At 46.1% G+C, this 24,691-nt stretch overlaps 1 protein-coding gene across 2 annotated transcripts; it reads left to right on the top strand.

The window, feature by feature from the left end:
- The first annotated feature begins 809 nt into the window (after nucleotides 1–809).
- On the top strand, nucleotides 810–23,534 carry GATA1 (GATA binding protein 1). Of its 2 annotated transcripts, none has more exons than XM_075322965.1 (6): nucleotides 810–1,030; nucleotides 17,117–17,304; nucleotides 18,841–19,199; nucleotides 19,288–19,440; nucleotides 19,666–19,791; nucleotides 22,510–23,534. In XM_075322965.1, the coding sequence occupies exons 2-6, from the start codon at nucleotides 17,127–17,129 to the stop codon at nucleotides 22,822–22,824; spliced, it is 1,131 nt and encodes a 376-aa protein (XP_075179080.1). In that variant the 5' UTR covers nucleotides 810–1,030; nucleotides 17,117–17,126; the 3' UTR covers nucleotides 22,825–23,534. The 2 variants fall into 2 exon arrangements, with proteins under 2 accessions (XP_075179080.1, XP_075179081.1); XM_075322966.1 differs by having other exon boundaries at nucleotides 814–1,030; nucleotides 18,841–19,197; nucleotides 19,295–19,440; nucleotides 22,510–23,533.
- The last annotated feature ends 1,157 nt before the right edge of the window (nucleotides 23,535–24,691 follow it).

Below are 24,691 nucleotides of genomic sequence, written 5' to 3'. Positions count from 1 at the left end.
TTAACCCCTGCAGTGCCACAGGCCTCTGCTTAATCACCCACAGATGGAGGTCTACAAATTCTAATTCTTTTTTTTTTTTTATTTCAAGATTAAAATTATTATTTTTTTTTATTATTATATTTTATTTATTTTTTTTATTATTATTCCAACATTATTTTTCATTTTTTTTTTTTGCAAAAAGCGGCGGGGGGGGGGGGGGGGTTGGGGAGGACACTGTCCAAAAATTCTAATTCCATTATTTATTTATTTTTATTCCAAGATTAAAATTATTTTTTTTATTTTATTATTTTTTATTATTATTATTCCAACATTTTCTGTTGGTTTTTTTTTGCAAAAAGTTGCATGTATGTTTTTTTTTTTTGTTTGTTTTTAAAGGACATGGTCGTCATGATGAGACCTAAGAACTGTTACTTCTTGCTTTATTAGGGGCTGAAGTCGGCGTCAGCTCCTCGGACAAGTCTCCATTTCTGTGCGGAGGTCGAAAAACCCTAAAAAAAAAAAATAAAGGGGGGGGGGAGAAAAAGTCAAATTCAAAGAAAATTCAGTTAACCTCTTCTGTCCTGTGAAAATGACCACCCTCAAGTTATCAGGGTTATGAATCGCTTTAACAACTCCAGACTCCTATCTATCAACACGTCCTTGGAATTTGGGGTAATAAAGTCTAAAATGCTCATAATAGACTGTATATATGTATATTATAAGTAAAGAGGTCATCTAAGACCCTATATTTTGATTTGGGGGGTATGGGGTGCAGAGGTTCCGGCCTCTCCACCCCCCCTCATACAGTGGGACCTTTCTCCAGTGCAGGCGGGGCTACGGGAGGGACCTGCTGGTGTGCAGGGCTGGTGCCTATAAGGGGTAAGGGTGTTTGGGAGAGAGGAGGCGACCTGTCAGTACTAAGAAAAAGGATTATTGGGGGTCACGGTGCTCTTGGGGGGGAACCACTGTCAAAGCTCAGAGGGCCAAAACCAAGAAAATTGGGGTGAATCTAGAAAAGAGGAATTCAACAAGGCGTCTCGTCCTGCCGGAGGTGAGTCCCTGCACCTATACAATCTATACATATACGGTCAGGATTGGGGCAGATGTAGCAGAGCTAATATTGTCGTGTAACTTGTGCCCACCAGCAGTCCTCATCTCGAAATGCGCAAATCTATTAGTTTAGTCGTACATTGTGGCGCGTGCTGCACCAATGCATACAATGTGCACACAGGGAAATAGGCAGGTGGAACTAAAAAAACAAAAAAGTCATTTAAAAAAGATTTTAACTTTGTTTTTTTTAATGACATCTTACTGTCCTGCTCATGCTCTATTTATCTCATTAGTGACATTCTATGTTTATAGTTGCAATACATTTTTTTTATTGTAAAAATGTTTGTCATTTTAATGTGTATAAAATATCTAAAATGTATGTTTTATACCCTAGGGGGAAAAAATAGATATTATATTTATACTGAGATTATCGTGTGTGTGTGTGTGTGTGTGTGTGTATATATATATATATATATATATATATATATTACTGTAAATTAAATATAATAATTTTATATAAAATAACCATAAGTTTAAAAAATATATAAAAAAATAACCATAAATGTAAAATTAAATAATCGTAAATGAGAATTTTTATATATAATTTTATTTATTAAATTATGTGTGTGTGTGTGTGTGTGTGTGTGTGTATATATATCCTATCGATGAAGGAGCATTGTTTTCTTTTGGAGATATATATATCTCCATATATCTCCAAAAGAAAACAATGCTCCTTCATCGATAGGATATATATATACACACACACACACACACACACACACACACACACACACACACACACACACACACACACACACACACACACACACACACACATATATAATTTAATAAATAAAATTATATATAAAAATTCTCATTTACGATTATTTAATTTTACATTTATGGTTATTTTTTTATATATTTTTTAAACTTATGGTTATTTTATATAAAATTATTATATTTAATTTACAGTATATATATATATATATATATTATACTAATACTTTTTTAATATTTAATAAATTATATTAGTATTAATATAAAAGTGTGTGTATATTATAATTTACACACACACACATTAAATTAATACTAATATATATAATTTAATATTAAAAAAAGTATATATTAGTATTAATTTAATATAAGTGTGTGTATAATCTATATCTCTCTCCAAAAGAAAAACAATGCTCCTTCATCGATAGGATAAAACGTAAATTTTCATTGTGTGTTTTGTGTTTGTTTTTTTTTTTTATTTTATTTTCCGCAGTTAAAATTACTGTATTGTAGACTTACAGGTAAAAGTTTCTTCACACCATTAGCCCCCCAAGGACTACATGTTTCTGCACTAAATGTGCTTTCTACCAGGTTCCAAACCCATGTGAACAAGGACATAGTAAGACTCGGGTTCTACTCAAAGGGCGTATACCCACATGTGCTGCCCTAATTAACATCTATTAATCATGCTGCTCAATAAGGAGCATGGAAATGTAGTAGCTAATTGATTTTCACATATGTCAAGTTTGGTGGGAAGAAAACACAGAACATCTTAAAAAAAACAAAAAAAAAAAAAACTTTAAAAATATAATATACATACAAATGCATACTTAAAATGAAATCTGACAAAGCGTCTACATAGTAACTATGTTTAGCATTTTTGGAGGGGAATCGGTATGTATATGTGTGAATATATATATATATATATATATATATATATATATATATATATATATATATATATATATATATATATATATATATATATATATATATATATATTTTGTACTTTAGCAAACAGAAAGGAGCAATGGACAATCAGTAATTTTTGCCAATACGAGGAGCATCGCAAAAACACAGATCAGGGGTCAATCTTAGGCCCTGTGCGCACGCGGTTTTTTTTTTTTTTTTTGTTTTTTTTTTTTTTTTTACTGTGGTTTTGCTGCAGAGAATGTTCATAACCTTGCTGCAGTCCTTCCCCAGCAAAACCTATGGTAAAAAAAATGCTGTGCACACACTGCGGTTTTTTTTTTTTGTTTTTTTTCCACTGCTTATTTTCTGCAGCAAAAATAATTGCTTGTCGCTTCTTTTCCACAGGTACCTGCGGTGTTTGCCATAAATAATGGTCAAAAACCGCAGGGAACAAATTGCGGTAAAACCGCATGCAGTTTTCGGGTGTGTGGGGTTTTTTTTTTTTTTTTGTCTTTTTTTTAACCGCAGGGGCGGTATTGTTTCAGAGGGTCTGGTATTTTCTTAAGAAAATTCCTTCCTCTAGTGCGCACAGGGTCTTATAGTTTTTCTCTGTAAGTTCCACTCCTTGTTTTAGCAGAAACACTGATGGAACGATACTGACGTGTGAATGAGGCCTTAGCGGAAGGGATCCAGATAAAATGACCAATCATGTGAATGGATGAAGTGTTTATGGGATTTCAGCAGTTCACGGTATAGAGGTAGTGTCACTAGGATCTATCCTTTTGATATGTGAATATACATATAGGTTAAGAAATAATATATATGTATATACACATAGTGACTGCACCAGCAGAATAGTGAGTGCAGCTCTGGAGTATAATACAGGAGGTAACTCAGGATCAGTAATGTATGTACACAGTGACTCCACCGGCAGAATAGTGAGTGCAGCTCTGGAGTATAATACAGGAGGTAACTCAGGATCAGTAATGTAATGTATGTACACAGTGACTCCACCGGCAGAATAGTGAGTGCAGCTCTGGAGTATAATACAGGAGGTAACTCAGGATCAGTAATGTAATGTATGTACACAGTGACTCCACCGGCAGAATAGTGAGTGCAGCTCTGGGGTATAACACTGGGTTTATTTGTTTTTGGTGTTGTAAATGCCCTTTTAATAAGTTATTTTCTCCATCAGGCAGGTTCTGATATATCCGGTTTCTTGGATTATGTAAAACAAAATACATTTCCATGCCAATAAACCTTTATCACATTTGGTTGACTGTGATTTTGGATAATCTGGACTCACATTAGCAGATCTCTAAGATTTAGATCTGGAAAGAAAGGAGAACTTTATACACATATAAACTTTATATAATATATATATATATATATATAGTGTGAGTGTGTGTGTGTGTGTCATGGTTATCGTTGCTGAGATCCTACGTGCTCTCTATACCTTGGAGGGAAGCGAGATCTTTGGCTTGCTCCAGTCTCTGGTGGTCCTTGTTTTTGGCATGTGGGACCTCTTTTTCCTCTGCAGACTATGCCCTTACCTAATATTCTCGTGTTATTTTACGTCTTATGATGGTAAACCCGTTAACCTTGTAATTTCTGTGCTTTTTGTTGAATTCCTTAGAAATTTGAGGTTTTTTGCACAGATCCCCTCTGACTTCCCTTTTGAAATGATGGTCATAGTTTGTGAAATCTTGTAACGACGGCTCTGATGCTTCACAAACGTTAATCATCATTCAGGGCCAAATCATAGACGAAAATTATTTCCTCGTCTAAATCCTAGTTTGAGTCCTTGTGTCTTGGGCGAACCTCTAAGGCCATTTCTATGTTTGTTTTACACCTGAAATAAGACCTATTGAGATCTAGACAGGACAATCTTTACGGAAGCCTCGTGTCCTGGACTAATCCTCAAGACTTTAATTTTTTTTTTTTTTAAATGTTTTTTTTAAGACTTTTGGCTTCTTGTGAAATGACGTAGCGTGGGATGGGAGAGCGCTGCTTCGTTGCACGCGGTGGTGGACGCTGCAGACATCTCACAGGGCTTCCGTTTTTCCCAGACAAGTGTCTTTGCCTGGGCAAACTGAGGAAGGCCCGATTGAACCGAAACATCTTTTTCACTCTGGATTGCCTTCAATAAAATATATAATTTAATTCATACATTTTTGAGTGCCAAGTTGTATATTCGCTAAACTACGGACAGGATCCTAATTGTGTACCATGTGCCTCATTGGCATTTGCCTCACCTTTTCCTTACTCAGTGGTGCTCCTCGGACCTGATCTTCACCCACCTCTGCCCCATATCTAACCTCACTACCTCCCCTCACCCCCTATCTGACCACTATCTTTTCTTTCTCATCTCATCCCTGTCCTCCTTAACTGCCCCCCATGTCCAGAAGTTAGCATCCCCCGGAGAAACCTCTCGCACCTCAACATTCACTCTCTGTGACTCTTCTACTGCTGTCCTCCATATCTTCTCTCCATAACACAGACTGTCCCACTGTTTTCTGCAATGCCACGCTAGCATCAGCTACTCGCGCAGTTGCTCCTCTCGTCTAACGAATAAGTTGACCACCCTGTGACGACATGGAGACTCACTGCCTAGAATGGGTTAACTTTCTTAAAATTCATGAAGACAGTTTGTTTATAGATGGGGGATAATCCCTCATTGTTCTTCAAGACTCTTGGGAGTTTAGTATTGAAGTTTTTGTTGACTCATGTAATTGTTTTGGCCACTGAAGGCCAGACACCCAGATAACTCAATTATGCGAACTTCCCATTGTATTACTAAGTGAATTGCTCGATGTGATGTAACTTAAGCTGGTGTCACACTAAACGACAGCGACAACGACGTCGCTGTTACGTCACCATTTTCGGTGACGTAACAGCGACCTTGTAAGTCGCTGTTATGATCGCTGCTTAGCTGTCAAACACAGCAGAAGCAGCGATCATAAGGTCGCTGTGCTACATGTTCAGAGAGCAGGGAGCCGCGCTTAGCGCTGGCTCCTTGCTCTCCTACAGCACACATCGGGTTAATTAACCCGATGTGTGCTGCAGCTACATGTCACAGTTCAGAGAGCAGGGAGCCGCGCGCACTGCTTAGCGCTGGCTCCTTGCTCTCCTTGCTACAGTATACATCGGGTTAATTACCCGATGCATACTGAAAGCCACATGTCACAGTGCAGGAGCCGGCGCTGGCAGCAAGAGCGGAGGCTGGTAACCAGCGTAAACATCGGGTAACCAGGGAAAGGGCTTCCCTTGGTTACCCGATGTTTACGCTGGTTACAGCTTACCGCAGCTGCCAGTGCCGGCTCCTGATCGCTTCATTTCGTCGCTCTCTCGCTGTCACACACAGCGATGTGTGTGTCACAGCGGGAGAGTGACGACCAAAAAATGAAGCTGGACATTCAGCAACGACCGGCGACCTCACAGCAGGGGCCAGGTCGTTGCTGGATGTCACACACAGCGACAGCGACGGGACGTCGCTGCAACGTCACAGAAAATGGTGACGTAGCAGCGACGTCGTTGTCGTCGTCGTTATGTGTGACACCAGCTTTACCTGTCTCACCCTTGTCTCTGGATATTTGAATATAGCTTGAAATTCATCCAATAAGAGAAGCAATCTTCTACAACCAATCCGATAAAGGCACAGTATATCTGAAGGGAAGGCTATGGCTATAAAAAGGGACTTCTTTAAAGGCCCCGTCACACTAAGCAACATCGCTGCTGATGGACAACTTTTGTGACGTTGCTAGCGATGTTGCTGTGTGTGACATCCAGCAACACCCTGGCCCCTGCTGTGAGGTCGCTGGTTGTTGCTGAATGTCCTGTGCCATTTTTTAGTTGTTGCTCTCCCGCTGTGAAGCACAGATCGCTGTGTGTGACAGCGACAGAGCAACAACTAAATGTGCAGGCAGCAGGAGCCGGCTTCTGCGGGGGCTGGTAACCACGGTAAACATCGGGTAACCAAGAAGCCCTGTCCTTGGTTACCCGATATTTACCTTCGTTACCAGCCTCCGCCGCTCTCACTGTCAGTGTCGGCTCCTGCTCCTTGCACGTGTAGCAGAGTACACATCGGGTAATTAACCCGATGTGTGCTGTAGCTAGGAGAGCAGGGAACCAGCGCTAAGCGGTGTGCGCGGCTCCTGCTCTGTGCACGTGTAGCTGCAGCACACATCGGGTAATTAACCCGATGTGTGCTGTAACTAAGAGAGCAGGGAGCCAGCGCTAAGTGGTGTGCGCTGCTCCCTGCTCTCTGCACATGTAGCTGCGTGCGCTGGTAACCAAGGCAAATATCGGGTTGGTTATTTACCTTAGTTACCAAGAGCAGCATCGCTTCAGTGCGTCGCTGCTGGCTGGGGGCTGGTCACTGGTTGCTGGTGAGCTCACCAGCAACCCGTGTAGCGATGCTCCAGCGATCCCTGCCAGGTCAGGTTGCTGGTGGGATCGCTGGAGCGTCTGACTGTGTGACCTCTCACCAGCAACCTCCTAGCAACTTACCAGCGATCCCTATCGGGTTGTATCGTTGTTGGGATCGCTGGTAAGTTGTTTAGTGTCACGGTACCTTAAGGCGGGCTTTGCACACTACGACATCGCAGGTGCGATGTCGGTGGGGTCAAATTGAAAATGACGTACTTCCGGCATCGCATGCGACATCGTAGTGTGTAAAGGCTCAATGATACGATTAACGAGCGCAAAAGCGTCGTAATCGTATCATCGGTGCAGCGTCGGCGTAATCCATGATTATGCTGACGCGACGGTCCGATGTTGTTCCTCGCTCCTGCGGCAGCACACATCGCTGTGTGTGAAGTCGCAGGAGCGAGGAACATCTCCTACCGGCGTCACTGCGGCTTCCGTAGGATATGCGGAAGGAAGGAGGTGGGCGGGATGTTTACATACCGCTCATCTCCACCCCTCTGCTCCTATTGGCCGCCTGCCGTGTGACATTGCAGTGACGCCGCACGACCCGCCCCCTTAATAAGGAGGCGGGTCGCCAGCCAGAGCGACGGTCGCAGGACAGGTGAGTCCATGTGAAGCTGCCGTAGCGATAATGTTTGCTTCGGCAGCTATCACAAGGATATCGCAGTTGCGACGGGGGCGGGGACTATCGCGCTCGGCATCGCAGCATCGGCTTGCGATGTCGTAGTGTGCAAAGTGCCCCTAAGTCACCAGTTGTTGATGGATGTTGCATGATCCAGTCTAAGCTCTTAGGACCTGGCTAGGGGATCAGAACCAGGATGCCTTGTGGACTCGGTCTAGGGAGTTTGGCTCCGACTACAGGATCAATTGGCTACATGGCTTCAATCTAGGGACTTTGATTCCGATTGGAGACCATATCCACATTCTAGGGATTTTGACTCCGGCTGCCAGGATTATATCATTTCATCATACCAGAGACTACTTAAGGAAGAAACCCAGGTTGGGACAATTTGTTCACCTGGCTGCAGACCTCAGCCAGCTTCCTAAATCTGGCGCTATTCCTTTCTCGGTGGGTGCCCGCCAAAAGCGGGGTGCTGCTGGATTTGAGTAAATAGCCCTGGAAGCTCTGAGGCACGGACATTCTAATCCCTGGTGAGCAGCGGAAGGGGGAGACTCTGTTGCCTGTTACATTTGTGTGTTTTTCTGGTTATGTGCTATGTCACCAAAAAGGAGCCAAGACAAATGATATGTGCACACACAGAATGTGGTGAGCCTTCTCCTCTTGGCTCCTTTTTGGTGTTTTTTTTTTATATAGTTCTTTGTGGTTTTTCTAACTTATGTGCTATGTCCCGTTAATTGTTTGGGGATCCAATAAAATCTTAATATTGGGGTTCCCTCACCCTGTGTTGTCTGAGTAGTGTTCCGCCCATGGTTATGGAGGTCGGCGTTCAGTTGGGATGAGCCCTGGGTCACGCTGTCTTTCTAAAGGCGGCCGGACCAGCGGACGAGAGCACCCACTGACCCCCGTGTCTCCACACGCCCTGCCATAACAGCCTCAATAAATTGCAACCCTGGACTCTCAGCGAAGGTGAGTGGCACTGAGAGAATCCACACTCGGAAGACTACTTCAAAAATGCAACCTTCACATTCAAGTTTGCCCTCACCTCTGCTAAACTGTATGACTTCACAACCCTCATATCTTCTTTGTCCCACAACCCCAAACAGTTATTCAACACTTTTAAGTCCCTCCACCACCCACTACTGCTCCCTTTTGACCTCTCGTATCTTTGCAGAAGACCTTGCCGCACATTTCAAAAATACTAGTCAAAAAAAAGTATTGGTCAACCACCACAACCCTTCCATATAACATAACAGACCATTGCCCTTCTCCTAGCACCTTCCTCCCAACCATCACTGAAGGAGAGCTTACACATCTCTCCAAATTGAACCTCACCACTTGTGCACTTGACCCTATCCCAACCTCACACCACACTTATCCAGGACCTAACCCATCTCTTTAATCCATCGTCAATGTCTGGTAGTATACATTCTGCTCTCAAACACGCCACAATCTCCCCTATCCTGAAGAGACCGTCCCTCGACCCAACCTCTAGATCCATGTATCACCCCATGTTGCTGCTCTTGTTCACCTCCAAACTCTCATCTAACGCACTCTTCGACAACCTACCATTGGGCTTCTGTCCCTACCAAAACTGCCCTGACCAAAATTACTAATAACTTTCTACCAAAGCTAACAGACATTTCTCTATACTCCTCCTTCTAGACCTGTCCTCCTCTGTCTTCGACACTGTTGACTACTCCCTCCTACTACGAGGGGCTGCTGATAAGTCTTTGATTTTTTTTTTTTTTTTGTTTCTATGGTAACGAATATTACATCACATGAAAGCCTTATGTGTCTACCGTAATATGTTTTCAAAGTTTGTGTTTGTTGCTTATGGCAACAGTGTTCTACGCACGCGGGAAAACAACATGGCGGAGTGTAATGCGATATTTACAGCAACTGAGAGGAGAGGAGTGATAAAATTATTGTTTCTGCAAGGAAAGTCTGTGAAGGATATTGATGGTGATATGTCGCAGACATTGGTGGATCAATGCCCTTCATATTCCACAGTTAAGAACTGGGTTGCGAAATGTAAAATGGGCCACTTCAGCACCAATGATGAGGAACGTCCTGGACGCCCGAGAGTGGTTGTTGTTCCGGAGATCGTCGCTGCTATGCACAACTTCAGACTGGAGAATCCACGAATTTCAGCTAAAGCAACAGCAGACATCATGGGAGTTCCCGTGAACGTGTTTGTGTTATTATCCATGAACATTTAGAAATGAGGAAGCTTCTGCAAAGTGGGTCCCCAAATGTCTAATAACAGATCAGAGAAACAGCAAGTGACAACTTCTTGGTCCATTTGTCAGCGTTTCCGGACTGATAAGAACTTCCTGGATTGACCGGTCACTATGGATGAGACCTGGATTTAGGCTGAAGTCACACTTACGTGTGACCCGTACAAGTATCGGTTCGCACTGCCCAGATCGTCTGGCTTCTCTTCTGCCAGGGACGGCTCCGCTGTATGTATTTCTATGATGCTGACCCGCTCCTGTCAAGAGAGCCGCGGCCGGTCCGTGCACTGCGATCCGATACTTGCGCGAGTCACACGCAAGTGGGCCCCCCCCCCCCCCCCCCCGGCCTTATTTGTATGATCCTGAAAACAAGAAGCAGTCAAGAGTGGAGGCACAGTGGTTCTCCTCGTGCAAAGATCAGCCTCTAAGGTAATATCGTCTGTGTTCTGGGATAAGGAGGGCATGCTGTTGGTGGACTACCTTCAAAAGGGTTCCACCATCAATGCAAGGTATTACACTGAACTTTTGGACCAAATGAAGGCAGCTCTGAAGGCCAAAAGGCACGGCAAACTGTCCAAACTAATCTTGTTCCTGCAAGACAACGCCTCTGCTCACACTGCACAAGCGACCATGGCAAAACTGGCAGAGCCGGGCTTCAGCTGGTGACCACCCACCTTATTCACCAGATCTAGCTCCCTCCGACTATCATCTGTTTCCAAACCTGAAGAAACACCTCAAGGGTACCAAATATCACACCATTTCTGATGTCTTCTACAGATGCCTGGTTTAAGGCACAAACTAAATCCTTCTTCTTGCTAGGCTTCTAGAACTTGGAATACCAATGTAAGAAGTGTGTTTCACATCAGTGGAGAGTATGTGGAATAAATGTAAAGTTTCATCATCCATCTCGTTTCTTTCTGGGTAAAGCCAAAGACTTATCAGCAAACTCTCATAGAGATCCCCTCTTCCCTCAGTGTCAGAGACCTTGCTCTCTCCTGCATCTCCTCATACCTTTCCATTCGCACTTTTAGCATCTCTCACTCCCACATGACCTCCTCATCCCACCCTCTGTTGGTGTCCCTTAAGGCTCTACTTAGGCCCCAACTCTTCTCCATCTATACCTTTTTCTTGTCTAAGACCTCCTTCTTTCGTCCACACTTATACGTTCCTCACCCGATCGTCTCCATGCAGAGTATCCCCTGCACTCTGGAATTGTGTGCCCCAATTTGTCCGATTTTATCCGCCATATTCGGAACCATCAGACGGAACTTCAGAAAATCTACAGTCTGCCACCTCACCACTACTGGAGCTGCCAAAATCCCCCCCCCCCCCCCCCCAACTACTGTCTCCCCCTGTATAATGTAAGCCCTCAAGGGAACGGTCCTCTTCACTCTGTACCAGTCCGTCATTGTTAGTTTGTCCATTGTAATTTATATCTGTACTTTCTATGTAACCGCACTGTGGAATCAATGGAGCACTAAAAATAAATACTAAGTGTGATGTCCATCACTAGGTGGCGCTAGACAGACTTCTATGCAGTGAATGGAGAGGTAGTCAGACAAGCAGAGGTCAGTAGCCAAGAGGTAATGACAGGACACTGGGAGCAGGCAGAGACTAGGTCCAGATACAAGCCGAGGGTCATGATTCCAAGAGAGTATGTACCGCCCTGGGGCTCGGCCGGCTGCCGAGCCACTCGGATCCGTGCTAGTCGGTGGGTGGCTCGAGCTCTCCACGGACCCGGGGGTGACGTCACTCTGAAAGGGGTTTGGCGCTACACGTAGGGACTTTGGTGGGGAGGTCCACGGCCAGAGCCGCGGTGGTTTGCAGGGGATTTAAGTTCATGACGCCACGGATTGTGGTGAATGGATGGACACCACCGCTGCCGTTGACTAGGCTCCCGGGAACGGTGTTGCGTAGCTTGGTGTTGCCCACCCCCCCCCTCCTCCGTGGGGCCCGAGGGAGATGCTGAGGTGCGGGGATGGATGCGTGCCGGGGTGCCGGTGCGGTGCGTGGCCCGAAGGCACTGATGTACTCACTATGATGAACACGCTGGAGTCTCTGGTAAACCAAACAAGATGGTGAACGGTGCCCGCAGCCGGCTGCAGTTTCCCCTTGACAGGTTGGTGGTTTCCGCCTTTCTCCTGCACCTCTCTTGTGTAAAAATCATGACTCTTTTATGCCTAAGCAATGGTAGTCCGCTCCCCGGCTTTAAATGTGTTGGGAGTGCACTCTTTGCCCGCAGACGCTGGCCCCTCGGGTCTCTATGCCTGGGCGGTGGCTTTACCGCTATGGTTGGGCTGTTGTCTTCAGTCGGGTCTTATGTGGGAAAGGTCCTCAATCAGTTGATTTTGACCCGGTCCAGTTGTTTCTGGGCCTCGTAATGGGTCTGAGTACCCCTCCTGGTGCTCCGGTTTCCAATTGGTTCCCCGGTTCGGTACCAGCGGGCCACCGTCCGTCACCGGTCCCTACAGTTCTACCGGCTGTAATCCCAGCTCCTGCAGGCGGCCACCACCGTCTTCCTCTTTGCCAGAGGTGACTGGGCTCCAACCCAGACACCTGGTGTAGACTTTGGCAGACCTGTGCTCAGGCCTGCCCTTGAACTTGACTCGAACTAGACTCCAACTCGACTCGTCTACTGTTTTCCCGCCTCTTGGCCTGTGAACTCCTCGGTGGGCGGAGCCAACCATCTGGCCCCGCCCCTTGGTGTGAAAATCAAACCCAGCGGGAGGTGACAAAGGTTTTGTGGTTTGGCTGTTGTCACCTTACTAAGGGGAGGGGGTGTGTGTGCATGGGACGACCTGGCTAGTCCAGGGCATCACAAGTACATACATGATACAGGGAGCAGGTGGGGACGTAATCAGGAGTAGGTCCGAGGTCTGTAGCCAGGAGGTAACGACAAAAATAGGGAGACAGGCAGAGAAGAGTCAACAACAGTCCAGAGTCAAGAGCCAAGATCAGATCACTGAACACTACGGGAGCCGAGAGCACTACTGTAACCAAGAAATACGACTGGCAACGTTCCGGGCGAGCATGCTCCCTAATGAAGCAGAGCAATCCCCCAGAACGAGGAGCATCTGCGTAGGCACCTCCCAGAGCAGAGAGACAACCCGTCCATAGGTGCTCAAGACAAACAGCAGAGCATCCAACCTGAAAAAGGCTGTGCGCAAAGGAACAGCAAGTACCGGCTCTGAAGGAGAGCAAGGCAGAGCATACCAACACAAAATGCTCTGCACATCAGAACCATTACAATAAGACAATTTTATTATTTTTTTTTTTTTTTTTTTTTTTTTTTTTTTTTTTTTTGAGGCTTTATGTTCAGATCAAACTCCTACAGCCTTGTTTATGTTCCCAGGGGTTTATGTGCCTTTTTTACCAACTTTTGACGTTGTTTAACAACTAACACCTTGGACCCGTGGTGGCCAAATTGAGAGCTGGGACAATCTTCTTGGACCTCACATCTTGGACCATTCCTGAAAGCCTTCTTTCCTTTCAAATTGTTATGTGGCTTTTATATTTTTTTTTTTTTGTGTAACCGTGCCATCAAATTGGGATCTAAACGTTTGAGGCCTCTCATCCAGGATGAGCCACAAGTCTTCGTGTTTCATTATACATAATGCGGAATGTACTTATCACCTCCGATAATATGTACTGAAATCATGGTAGTGAATTTCTAGGACCGAGGTGTCACGATTCCTCTGTGTGGAGCATCTTGCACACAGGTGATGCTCTGCTGCTCCTTCCTGAACCTCTGAGCCGGCAGTGACATGTTTTCTTTGTACAGAGCATCTTGCATTTGGAGATGCTCTGCTGTGTTTCTCTGAGCACTAGCTGGCAGGTTGACAGCACAGGATTCCATGCAGGTTCTGGCAGGTGGCATTACTCAGGTGTTCCACCTTCCTGGTAATTGATTTGTTTCATTACTCAGCATGCTCTCCCAGAACCTCGCCAGTCGTATTCCCTGGTTCTGCAGTTGTGCTCTTGGCTTGTGTTCTGACCCCAGAATGTTTTTTTGACTCCTCTCTGCCCGCTCCCTGTTCTTGTCATTTCCTCCTGGCTTCTGACCTTGGATCATTCCCTGACCATGTCTGTCTACTCCCTGAATCTTTTACGTACTCTCCTGGAATTCTGACCCTCGGCTTGTGACTTGACTGTGCTTCTACTAACTCCCTGTGTCCTGTTGTGTTCTGCTTCCTGACCCCGGCTTGTCTGACTACCCTTCCGTCTATACAATCTGTAAGTAGTGACTAGCATCACATGAGGTAGACCGTTTTTACCCTTCTAAAATATATCATGATTCTCGTGGAAACATGGGGGGGGGGAGATTTAGATCAAGCAGGAATTATGCTGAACAGTGGGAAATTCAAAGGTTCTGAAAAGACAGGAAGATGGGTGACATCCCTAATGGGCAGTAGATTGGCTGCCCACCCAAGGCGTGATGGGTGACAACCCTGATGGCCAATACATTGGCTGCCCACCCAAGGCGTGATGGGTGACAACCCTGATGGCTAATACATTGGCTGCCCACCCAAGGCATGATGGGTGACAACCCTGATGGCTAATACATTGGCTGCCCACCCAAGGCGTGATGGCTGACAACCCCGTTGGCCAGTAGATTGGCTACACATCCAAGGTGCGATGGGTGACATCCCAGTTGGCCAGTACATTGGCTGCCCACCCAAGGCGTGATGGGTGACAACCCCGATGGCAAATACATTGGCTGCCCACCCAAGGTGTGTTGGGTGACATCCCCGTTGGCCAGTAGATTGGCTGCCCACCCAAGGTGTGTTGGTTGTCATCCCTGATGGCAAGTAGTTTGGCAGACCACCCAAGATGCTTGAAGGAACCAATTGGAAATCAATTTCTGTTTACTCAAATGCTCGGGGAATATGTAACCAGGATTCCGATTGGTTGTTCTACATCGCGCCACATGTTGGCGCCTCTCCGGCCATCCGCTTCATCCTTCCCTTACAAATGGGACATGAGCGCACCAGGAATAATGTACTCTAATCTGTGTGTACATCTGGTCCTCGCTGCAACTGACATATGACGTGAAGACTGACCAGTATTTTGACACTGCTGTCGAGATCTCGAGCTGATAAGTTCATTAAGGAAACAAGATTTGACTTCCTGTAACGGAACATTGTTTGTTTTTATCAGACTTTTTGAAAAAAGAAAAACTATATATTTAGCGTGTTAGTCACCGACTAATACCCCAGCGATGTGACATCGAATCATGAGATCTGAGGACACTTCTTAAAGGACATTTCCATATTGTCATGAATAATTTAACCTTTTATAGCCTTGTTACCTTCCCCACCCCCTAAATACATAAAACTAACCCTTCCATATAGTGGCGGGTCCTCTGTAGACTCCTGCAGGGTTCGCTCTTCAGTACCTTGGACAGGGCACATATTTACTGGATTCTTGGAATTGTAAAAGGAGACCAAGTGCAGCCTCTATAAAGGGGTCCTTTACCACTGAGCCCCCCCTTATTAATACAAGGAGACCCCCCCCCAATAATGGGAGGAAGGTTAAGATGAATCCTCCTTTGATATGAGCAGCACTAGAGCAAATATTTCCAACTGGGAATTGGCCTGGAATTATCTAATTGTCCACAGGAGGGCAGCACAATAGCAATGATGGTCCTGTCACTGGATGGCAGTATTATAATCCTATTTTTCGTATGTGGTGGTATTATAATGCCTTGTGGTGCAACTCATGTGTAACACCCCGGGGTTGAGGGGTTTTTACCCGACACGTCGCCGGGCCGGGGGTGCAGATCCTCTGCGTTGTCACGGGCTGGCCTGGCCCGATTTCGTGACCCCCCCCGAGGTGTACAGGAGGGAGGAAAGTCGGTGTATTGGATGGAGGATGGGCGTGGTAGGGACGGTGAGGAAAGTCTTTTTAGATCGTGACGCTACCTGTGGTCCGCGGCCAGGGATAGGCCACCGCTGCGGGTGCTGCTCTCCAGGGGTGATGGTGAAGGTCACAGCCGGGATGGTGTCGCTCCCCACAGGCGGAGCGGGGTTACCCGGGGAGGATGACGGTAGAAGGACGGGGGTGGTGGTAGTCCCCGTTGGCGCCGCAGCCCTGGGCGACGGCAAATGAGAGACGGGGGCTGCGGTTCCAGGTGTGTTAACTCACTGGTACTTCAGGTGCTACCCCAGAGTACTGGTCTCCACCACGATGGGCTTCAGCCGATCCGAATCCATGGAAGGTCAGGTCCGGTGTGTCAGCCTATGGGACCTTCCTCCTTTTGATGTGCCAAGTATCGGATCCCCGTGGCGTGAAGCACTTGGCGATCGCGGTGTCAGTAAAGTGTCTCGTCCTGTATGCGGATATTGCAGTTCCGATATTGGGGGGCTGATCAAAGACCTCAGCCCCGGATCCTATATGCTATTTGGCTCCAGGAATAGTGGGACAGGTCCGGTGACTGTTCTAGCCGTTCCCCGCAACCCTTGCAGATTTGGTAGACAACGTGAAGTGTGCCTGCCCTAGGGTTCTGTATCCCGACAGCGCCGGTCCTGTGGAAGCAGCTGCCCTGCTTCTCCCCAGCGGCTGTGTTGAACGCCCTGGCCCACAGAGCTGCTCGCGGCACGACTGCTCTGCTCTGTGTCTGAAGCTGTTTTCCCTTTGTTGTAGTTTTGTGTTCCAAGCTGTTGCCCCCAGTCGCTGCCACCGGCTGATTCACTACTCTACTCTCACCATGTCAACCTGCTCTTCCCACTGTTCTCCTGACTCCCCCTGGTGGTTGCTTCTCCCTGACCAAGTCCCGGTTCCAGTGGATTGGGGAGCCCCTACTGCGGTGGCGTCCTGTAAACCCAACCGCTGTGGTGACCCCCTTCTGTGACCTGACTCTGGCCCAGTCCCCATTGGGGAGGGCAACCCACTGTTTATGTATGTTGGTGGAACCGGCATCGACCTTGCTTGGACCCGGGATAAGTACTACACCCTAATGGAGGTGCAGTACCCTATGGTGCTTGAAGCCTCAGGGGTGCCACACATGCCCCCTGCTGGGTTATGCACTTTGCGAGAGGAGTAAGACTAGGTAGTAAAAAATGACTGATGGTTACCATATATTGTACATTAAGTGTACCCGTGTTGTAATCCTTGCCAGGTGCCCAGTAATGGAATTCACATCTCTATCCGGGAGCCAGGAGCCGATTCCCCAGTACTCAGATTCTACCATTACCCAACACACTGAGGAGGCCGACTACTTCTACAACCTGGGCAGCGATAATAGCCCGTCTCAATATGGCGGAGCCGTCCCCAGCCGCGAGGTGACAGCGTTCCGTCATTCTTCAGGTGAGAAATACAAGTCAGATGCAATCTCTCTACATAGGAGCAGTATTATAGTAGTTAGGGGCAGTATTATAGTAGTTATATTCTTGTACATAGGAGCAGTATTATAGTAGTTATATTCTTGTACATAGGAGCAGTATTATAGTAGTTATATTCTTGTACATAGGGGCAGTATTATAGTAGTTATATTCTTGTACATAGGGGGCAGTATTATAGTAGTTATATTCTTGTACATAGGAGCAGTATTATAGTAGTTATATTCTTGTACATAGGAGCAGTATTATAGTAGTTATATTCTTGTACATAGGGGGCAGTATTATAGTAATTATATTCTTGTACATAGGGGCAGTATTATAGTAGTTATATTCTTGTATATAGGGGCAGTATTATAGTAGTTATATTCTTGTACATAGGAGCAGTATTATAGTAGTTATATTCTTGTACATAGGTGCAGTATTATAGTAGTTATATTCTTGTACATAGGGGGCAGTATTATAGTAGTTATATTCTTGTACATAGGAGCAGTATTATAGTAGTTATATTCTTGTACATAGGGGGCAGTATTATAGTAGTTATATTCTTGTACATAGGAGCAGTATTATAGTAGTTATATTCTTGTACATAGGAGCAGTATTATAGTAGTTATATTCTTGTACATGGGGGCATTATTATAGTAGTTATATTCTTGTACATAGGAGCAGTATTATAGTAGTTATATTCTTGTACATAGGGGCAGTATTATAGTAGTTATATTCTTGTACATAGGGGGCAGTATTATAGTAGTTATATTCTTGTATATAGGGGCAGTATTATAGTAGTTATATTCTTGTACATAGGGGCAGTATTATAGTAGTTATATTCTTGTACATAGGGGCAGTATTATAGTAGTTATATTCTTGTACATAGGTGCAGTATTATAGTAGTTATATTCTTGTACATAGGGGGCAGTATTATAGTAGTTATATTCTTGTACATAGGAGCAGTATTATAGTAGTTATATTCTTGTACATAGGAGCAGTATTATAGTAGTTATATTCTTGTACATAGGGGCAGTGTTATAGTAGTTATATTCCTGTACATAGGGGCAGTGTTATAGTAGTTATATTCTTGTACATGGGGGCAGTATTATAGTAGTTATATTCCTGTACATAGGGGCAGTATTATAGTAGTTATATTCTTGTACATAGGGGCAGTATTATAGTAGTTATATTCTTGTACATAGGGGCAGTATTATAGTAGTTATATTCTTGTATATAGGGGCAGTATTATAGTAGATATATTCTTGTACATGGGGGCAGTATTATAGTAGTTATATTCTTGTACATGGGGGCAGTATTATAGTAGTTATATTCTTGTACATGGGGGCAGTATTATAGTAGTTATATTCTTGTACATGGGGGCAGTATTATAGTAGTTATATTCTTGTACATGGGGGCAGTATTATAGTAGTTGTATTATTCTACATAGGAAACTATTTTATAATATTGACCCTATTTAGAATAATTCTGAGTTTTCTCTCCTGATTTCTTCTATTTGTAGTCCTCCAGACGTATCCTCCTCACTGGGCAGACAGTGGTCCTGGCTTTCCCCAAGCCCTGACCACCTATGGGAGACCTTCCAGTACATTACCTCTGTACACATCGGGCGCTTCCCCTTTAGGACCCCTCACCTCTCCCCCTCTATATTCTCCCGTCCCTTTGCTTCTGGGTCCTGCGCCATCAGTTGATCGTGAAGGGAGTCCTAAATATTTAGAGACCCTAAAGACTGAGCGGCTGAGCCCGTTGACCGGTGACCTCGTGACATTGGACTCCCGAAGTCCGAACAGTCAGGTGATGGCCCAGATGGGATACCTCGGCTCTCCGCAGGACTTCAGTAACAGTCTGTTCCAGACATCAGGTATCTCCGTTCTCCGCCTTCGGTGCCGCGGTGCTCACATTGAGATTATTCGATCTTATGGCTTTTTATTTCTGTTTTTTCCCCATATGTCCCCCAGAGGATCGTGAGTGTGTGAACTGTGGAGCCACGGTGACCCCTCTGTGGAGGCGAGACATCAGCGGACACTACCTGTGTAACGCCTGCGGCCTGTACCACAAGATGAACGGGCAGAACCGGCCGCTGATCCGACCCAAGAAGCGTCTGGTAAGGAAGGTGGTGGGCCCGGAGTAGACAGGACCGCCCGCTCATTATTGCGGTCCCTCGTGGGCTTACGCACCGTCCGGCTGTCAATCAGCCGTGGTTTTTCTCAAGACTCGGTCTGTTGGAGCAGTGATGACATTTGTGGTGAAGAACCATTCTTCTCAGTAATACTTGCAAAATATCCCAAAGGTTCTCTCCAGCCATCTTCATCTTATCTTCACTCCGCAGATCGTCAGCAAGAGGGCCGGGACCCAGTGTAGCAACTGTCACACGAGCACCACCACGCTATGGAGGAGGAACACCAACGGGGACCCCGTCTGCAACGCCTGCGGACTGTACTACAAGCTGCACAATGTACGTACTCCAAGGCTGGGGGTGCAACCAGCACGGCCGCCATCACACCTCCCAAGGTGGTTTCACAGCTTGCAGCAGTGAAGAAGGGTTTGTCATCACCTTCTGAGCTCTGCATAGGCAGCAACTAGAGATGACAAGGCTTCTTTATAGACGGAGCATTATCATTTCAGTTGTTGCCTACGCAGCTCTGTATAGACATACATGTATACATCAGCTAGAGACAACAAGGCTCGCTTCTATATATTCAAGTGCTTTGTCATCTTGTTTTTTTTTCCTATGCAGAGGACAATCTTGTCTTGCCTGCTGCTCTCTGCATAAGCAGTAACTAAAAATAACAAGGCTTGCTTCTTTATACTCAAGAACTTTGTCAACTCAGTCGCTGCCTATGAAGAGGACAATCTTTTCTTGCTCTCTGTATAGGCAGCAACTAGAGACGGTAAAGCAAGCTTCTTTATATTCAAGAGCTTTGTTATCTCTGTTGCTGCCTATGCAATGGACCGTCTTGTATTGAGTGCTGAGCTCTACATTGGCAGCAACTAGAGATGGCGAGGCTCTGATCTTTGGGCCGGCTTCACACTTGCAATTAACTCGCACGAGTGCAATGCGATAAAACACTGGAAATGAGTGAGGTCTGTCGCTGTCGGTCTCTTTCTGTCGGTCTCTCTATCTCTGTCCATGTCGGTCTATCCCTCCTCCCCACCCCCCCCTCTGATACTTATCGATCCCCGATCACTAGCGCGGCGCTGCACGGCTGTCACAAAGCTTCGGCGGCTCTTCCTCTTTTGAAAAAGCCGGCCGCTCATTATTCCATCTGGTATTCACTGCTTTCCCCGCCCACCGGCACCTATGATTGGTTGCAGTCAGACCCGCCCCCACGCTGAGTGACAGCTGTCTCACTGAAACCAATCACAGCTGCCGGTGGGCGGGTCTATATCGTGCAGTAAATTTAAATAAAAAAAAAAAAATGGCGTGCGGTTTCCCCCCCCCAATTTTCATACCAGCCAGGGTAAAGTCATACGGCAGGAGGCTAGTATTGTCAGGATGGGGAGCGCCACGTTATGGGGAGCCCACCACCCTAACAATATCAGCCAGCAGCCGCCTGGAATTGCCACATCCATTAGATGCGACAGTCCCGGGACTGTACCCGGCTCATGCCGAATTGCCCTGGTGCGGTGGCAAACTGGGTAATAAGGAGTTAATGGCAGCAGCCCATAGCTGCCACTAAGTCCTAGATTAATCATGGCAGGCGTCTCCCCGAGATACCTTCCATGATTAACCTGTAAGTTAAAGAAAATAAAGACACTCATCCAAAAAATCCTTTATTTGAAATAAATGACAAAAAAAAAACACCCTCTTTCACCACTTTATTCAAGTCCCCAAATACCCCTCCAGGTCTGACGTAATCCACAGAGGTCCCACGACGCTTTCAGCTCTGCTACATCGGAAGCTGACAGAGAGCGGTCACAGACCACGACCGCTCTCTGTGAGCTCCCCGCAGCGACTGAAGTGAGTGGCGCTATCAGCGAGGACGTCCCTCAGGTTACCCGCGACTACAGGTCTCAGCGGGAGGACTTCTGCTGTGGCCGCAGGTAACCTCAGTGACTGCACCGCTGATGGCGGAGATCACTTCAGTCACTCAGGGGGTTTGCGGTCACTGGTCAGACTTTCACCGGTGAGCGAAAATCAGGCCATGACACACACAGAGCCGCGGGATGACAATGAAGTCGGGTGACGTTCATCCGACTTCATTCTGATCCCGCGGCTTTGTCTGTGTCTCCTGTCAGCGACTATTCAGCTCTGCTACATGGCTCTGTCTGTGGCTGCTGTCATCAGCCATGTAGCAGAGCTGAATGGCAGAGATGACATAGCTGCTGAGAATAAAAACGGATCCCATACGGATCACACACGGATTGCACACGGACTACAATCATGAGAAAAATCACAGGATCGCAGTGCTGTTGCATTGCACACGGATCAACACTCGGACAAAGCTCATGCTACTTTCTAGCATGAGACTCGGACCGATTTTTACAATCGCAAGTGTGATTCCAGCCTTAGAGAGAGAGCTTTGTCATCTCTGTTGCTGCCTATGCAGAGAACCTTGTCTTGACTGCTATGCTCTGCATAAGCAGTAACTAAAAATAACAATGTTTGCTTCTTTAAACTAAACAACTTTGTCGTCTTTGTCCTCTGCATAGGTAGCGACCATCTTGTCTTGACTGCAGCGCTCTGTATAGGCAGAAACTAAAGATGACAAGGGTTCTTGATAAACAGCTTTGTCATATCTGTTGCTGCCTATGCAGAGGATAATCTCATCTTGACTGCGACACTCTGTATAGGCATCAACTAGAGACAACAAGGCTTGCCTCTGTATTTTCAAGAGCTTTGTTATCTTGGCTGTTGCCTACACAGAGGACAATTTTTGTCTTGACTGCGGAGTTCTGCATAGGCAGCAACTAGAGATGACGAGGCTTTGTTTTTCATAGACAGAGCTTTGTCATCGCTGTCGCTGCCTATGAAAAGGACAATCTCGTCTTGACTTGTGCACTCTACGTAGGCAGCAGTTAGAAACAGGAAGGCTCGCTGCCTATGCAGAGGACAGCCTCATCTTGACTGCTGCGCTCTGCATAGGCATTTTTCTTTGACCTGTGGCTTTTTCCACTTTATGTCATGGCTTCATCTAGTCCTACAACCACTAATTGTTGCCTAATTTTCCAGGTGAACCGCCCCTTAACCATGAAAAAGGAGGGGATCCAAACACGTAACCGGAAAGTAAGCAGCAAGTCCAAGAAGAAGAAGCAGCAGCAGACCCCCGAAGGTCTCTATGACCCTCTGAAGAACGGGCCGGAGGATCCAGCTATGTATCAGTTCGGACCCATCCTTCTCCCCGGGCAGATTCCGTCTATGGGACACTTGATGCCCTGCTCGCCCCCTCCTCACCACCTGATTTCCCCTCCCCGGATCCCTCGCTCTCCGCCTCACATCACGTATAGGCCTCACATGTTGTCGGGGGTCTCCTCCGCTCTCAGCTAGACCCCTCCTTCACTTCCCTACCCCCCACCCTACAAGGATGAGCTGAGTCCATCGGGCATCTTAATGATTCTTAACTTTTTGGCTCCACCCACAATGTCACCTGTACAGACTATTTCTCCTTACACCCCTCTACCTCGCCCCCCCAAAGCCGGCAACAGACAAAACCTTGTACAATATTATTTGTAATTGTATTTTTTAGGACAAAATTTTATAAAAACTTTTTGTAGAGGCCGAAATAATGTGTGACCTGTATACATAAGAGATGGGATCGGGACGGCTGCCTGCGAGGCCGAGGGGCAAGGGCAGGGGCCGGGGTTGGCTGCCTGCAAGGCCGAGGAGCAGGGACCTGGATAGCTGCTCGCTAGGCAAAGGGGCAAGGACCGGGACAATTGCCTTCGAGGCAAAGGGGCAAGGACCGAGACCACTGCCTGCGAGGCCGAAGGGCAGGGATTAGGACGTGCTTGCGAGGCCGAGGTGCAGGGACTGGGACAGCTGCCTGCGAGGCTGAGGGGCAAGGACCGGGACCACTGCCTGCGAGGCAGAAAGGCAGGGACTAGGACCTGTGCCTGCGAGGCTGAAGGGGTAAGGACTGGGACCACTACCTGCGATGCAGAAGGGCAGGGATTAGGACATGTGCCTGCGAGGCCGAAGGGGCAGGGACCGTCCCTGGTCGTTAGCAAAAATCCTATTACTTCCATTAACCAAATAATAAACAATGTCTCCTGTCACGTCTCTTCCTGCTGCCGGGGACTCCGGTGACCACTAATAATGGGGTCTATACCCAACAAATGGTACCACACACACAGGCTTAGGTACATAGCTCATCAGATGGTATCATAGTATAAGATTAGATACACAGCTCAGCAGACAGTATCACATAGGATTAGATACACGGCTCAGCAGACAGTATCACACAGGAGAGGATTAGATACACAGCTCAGCAGACAGTATCACACAGGAGAGGATTAGATACACAGCTCAGCAGACAGTATCACACAGGAGAGGATTAGATACACAGCTCAGCAGACAGTATCACACAGGATAGGATTAGATACACAGCTCAGCAGACAGTATCACACAGGCTTAGGTACATAGCTCATCAGATGGTATCATAGTATAAGATTAGATACACAGCTCAGCAGACAGTATCACATAGGATTAGATACACAGCTCAGCAGACAGTATCACACAGGAGAGGATTAGATACACAGCTCAGCAGACAGTATCACACAGGAGAGGATTAGATACACAGCTCAGCAGACAAAAAACACAAAAACCTGAGCTGAAACAATGTTCAGTAAACATGCAACATTAAGCATGTGAATTGCAGCCTTAAGACTAGAAAAAACCAAGGAGAAAAATTGTATGAAAAATACCCTGAATATAAATAAATAAATTGCAAGTGCTTAATAACAGGGTACTTAGTGTATACATTTTTGCAAAAAGGTAAAAAGCTTTTTACCTTTTTGCAAAAATGTATACACTAAGTACCCTGTTATTAAGCACTTGCAATTTATTTATTTATATTCAGGGTATTTTTCATACAATTTTTCTCCTTGGTTTTTTCACAGCTCAGCAGACAGTATCACACAGGAGAGGATTAGATACACAGCTCAGCAGACAGTATCACATAGGATTAGATACACGGCTCAGCAGACAGTATCACACAGGAGAGGATTAGATACACAGCTCAGCAGACAGTATCACACAGGATAGGATTAGATACACAGCTCATCAGACAGTATCACACAGGAGAGGATTAGATACACCGCTCAGCAGACAGTATCACACAGGAGAGGATTAGATACACAGCTCATCAGACAGTATCACACAGGAGAGGATTAGATACACAGCTCATCAGACAGTA

Source organism: Anomaloglossus baeobatrachus, chromosome 9 (assembly GCF_048569485.1).
Source record: "Anomaloglossus baeobatrachus isolate aAnoBae1 chromosome 9, aAnoBae1.hap1, whole genome shotgun sequence".
Lineage (NCBI taxonomy): Eukaryota > Metazoa > Chordata > Amphibia > Anura > Aromobatidae > Anomaloglossus > Anomaloglossus baeobatrachus.
The sequence above is the reverse complement of the archived record's forward strand: the minus strand, read 5'-3'. Positions and strand labels throughout refer to the sequence as shown.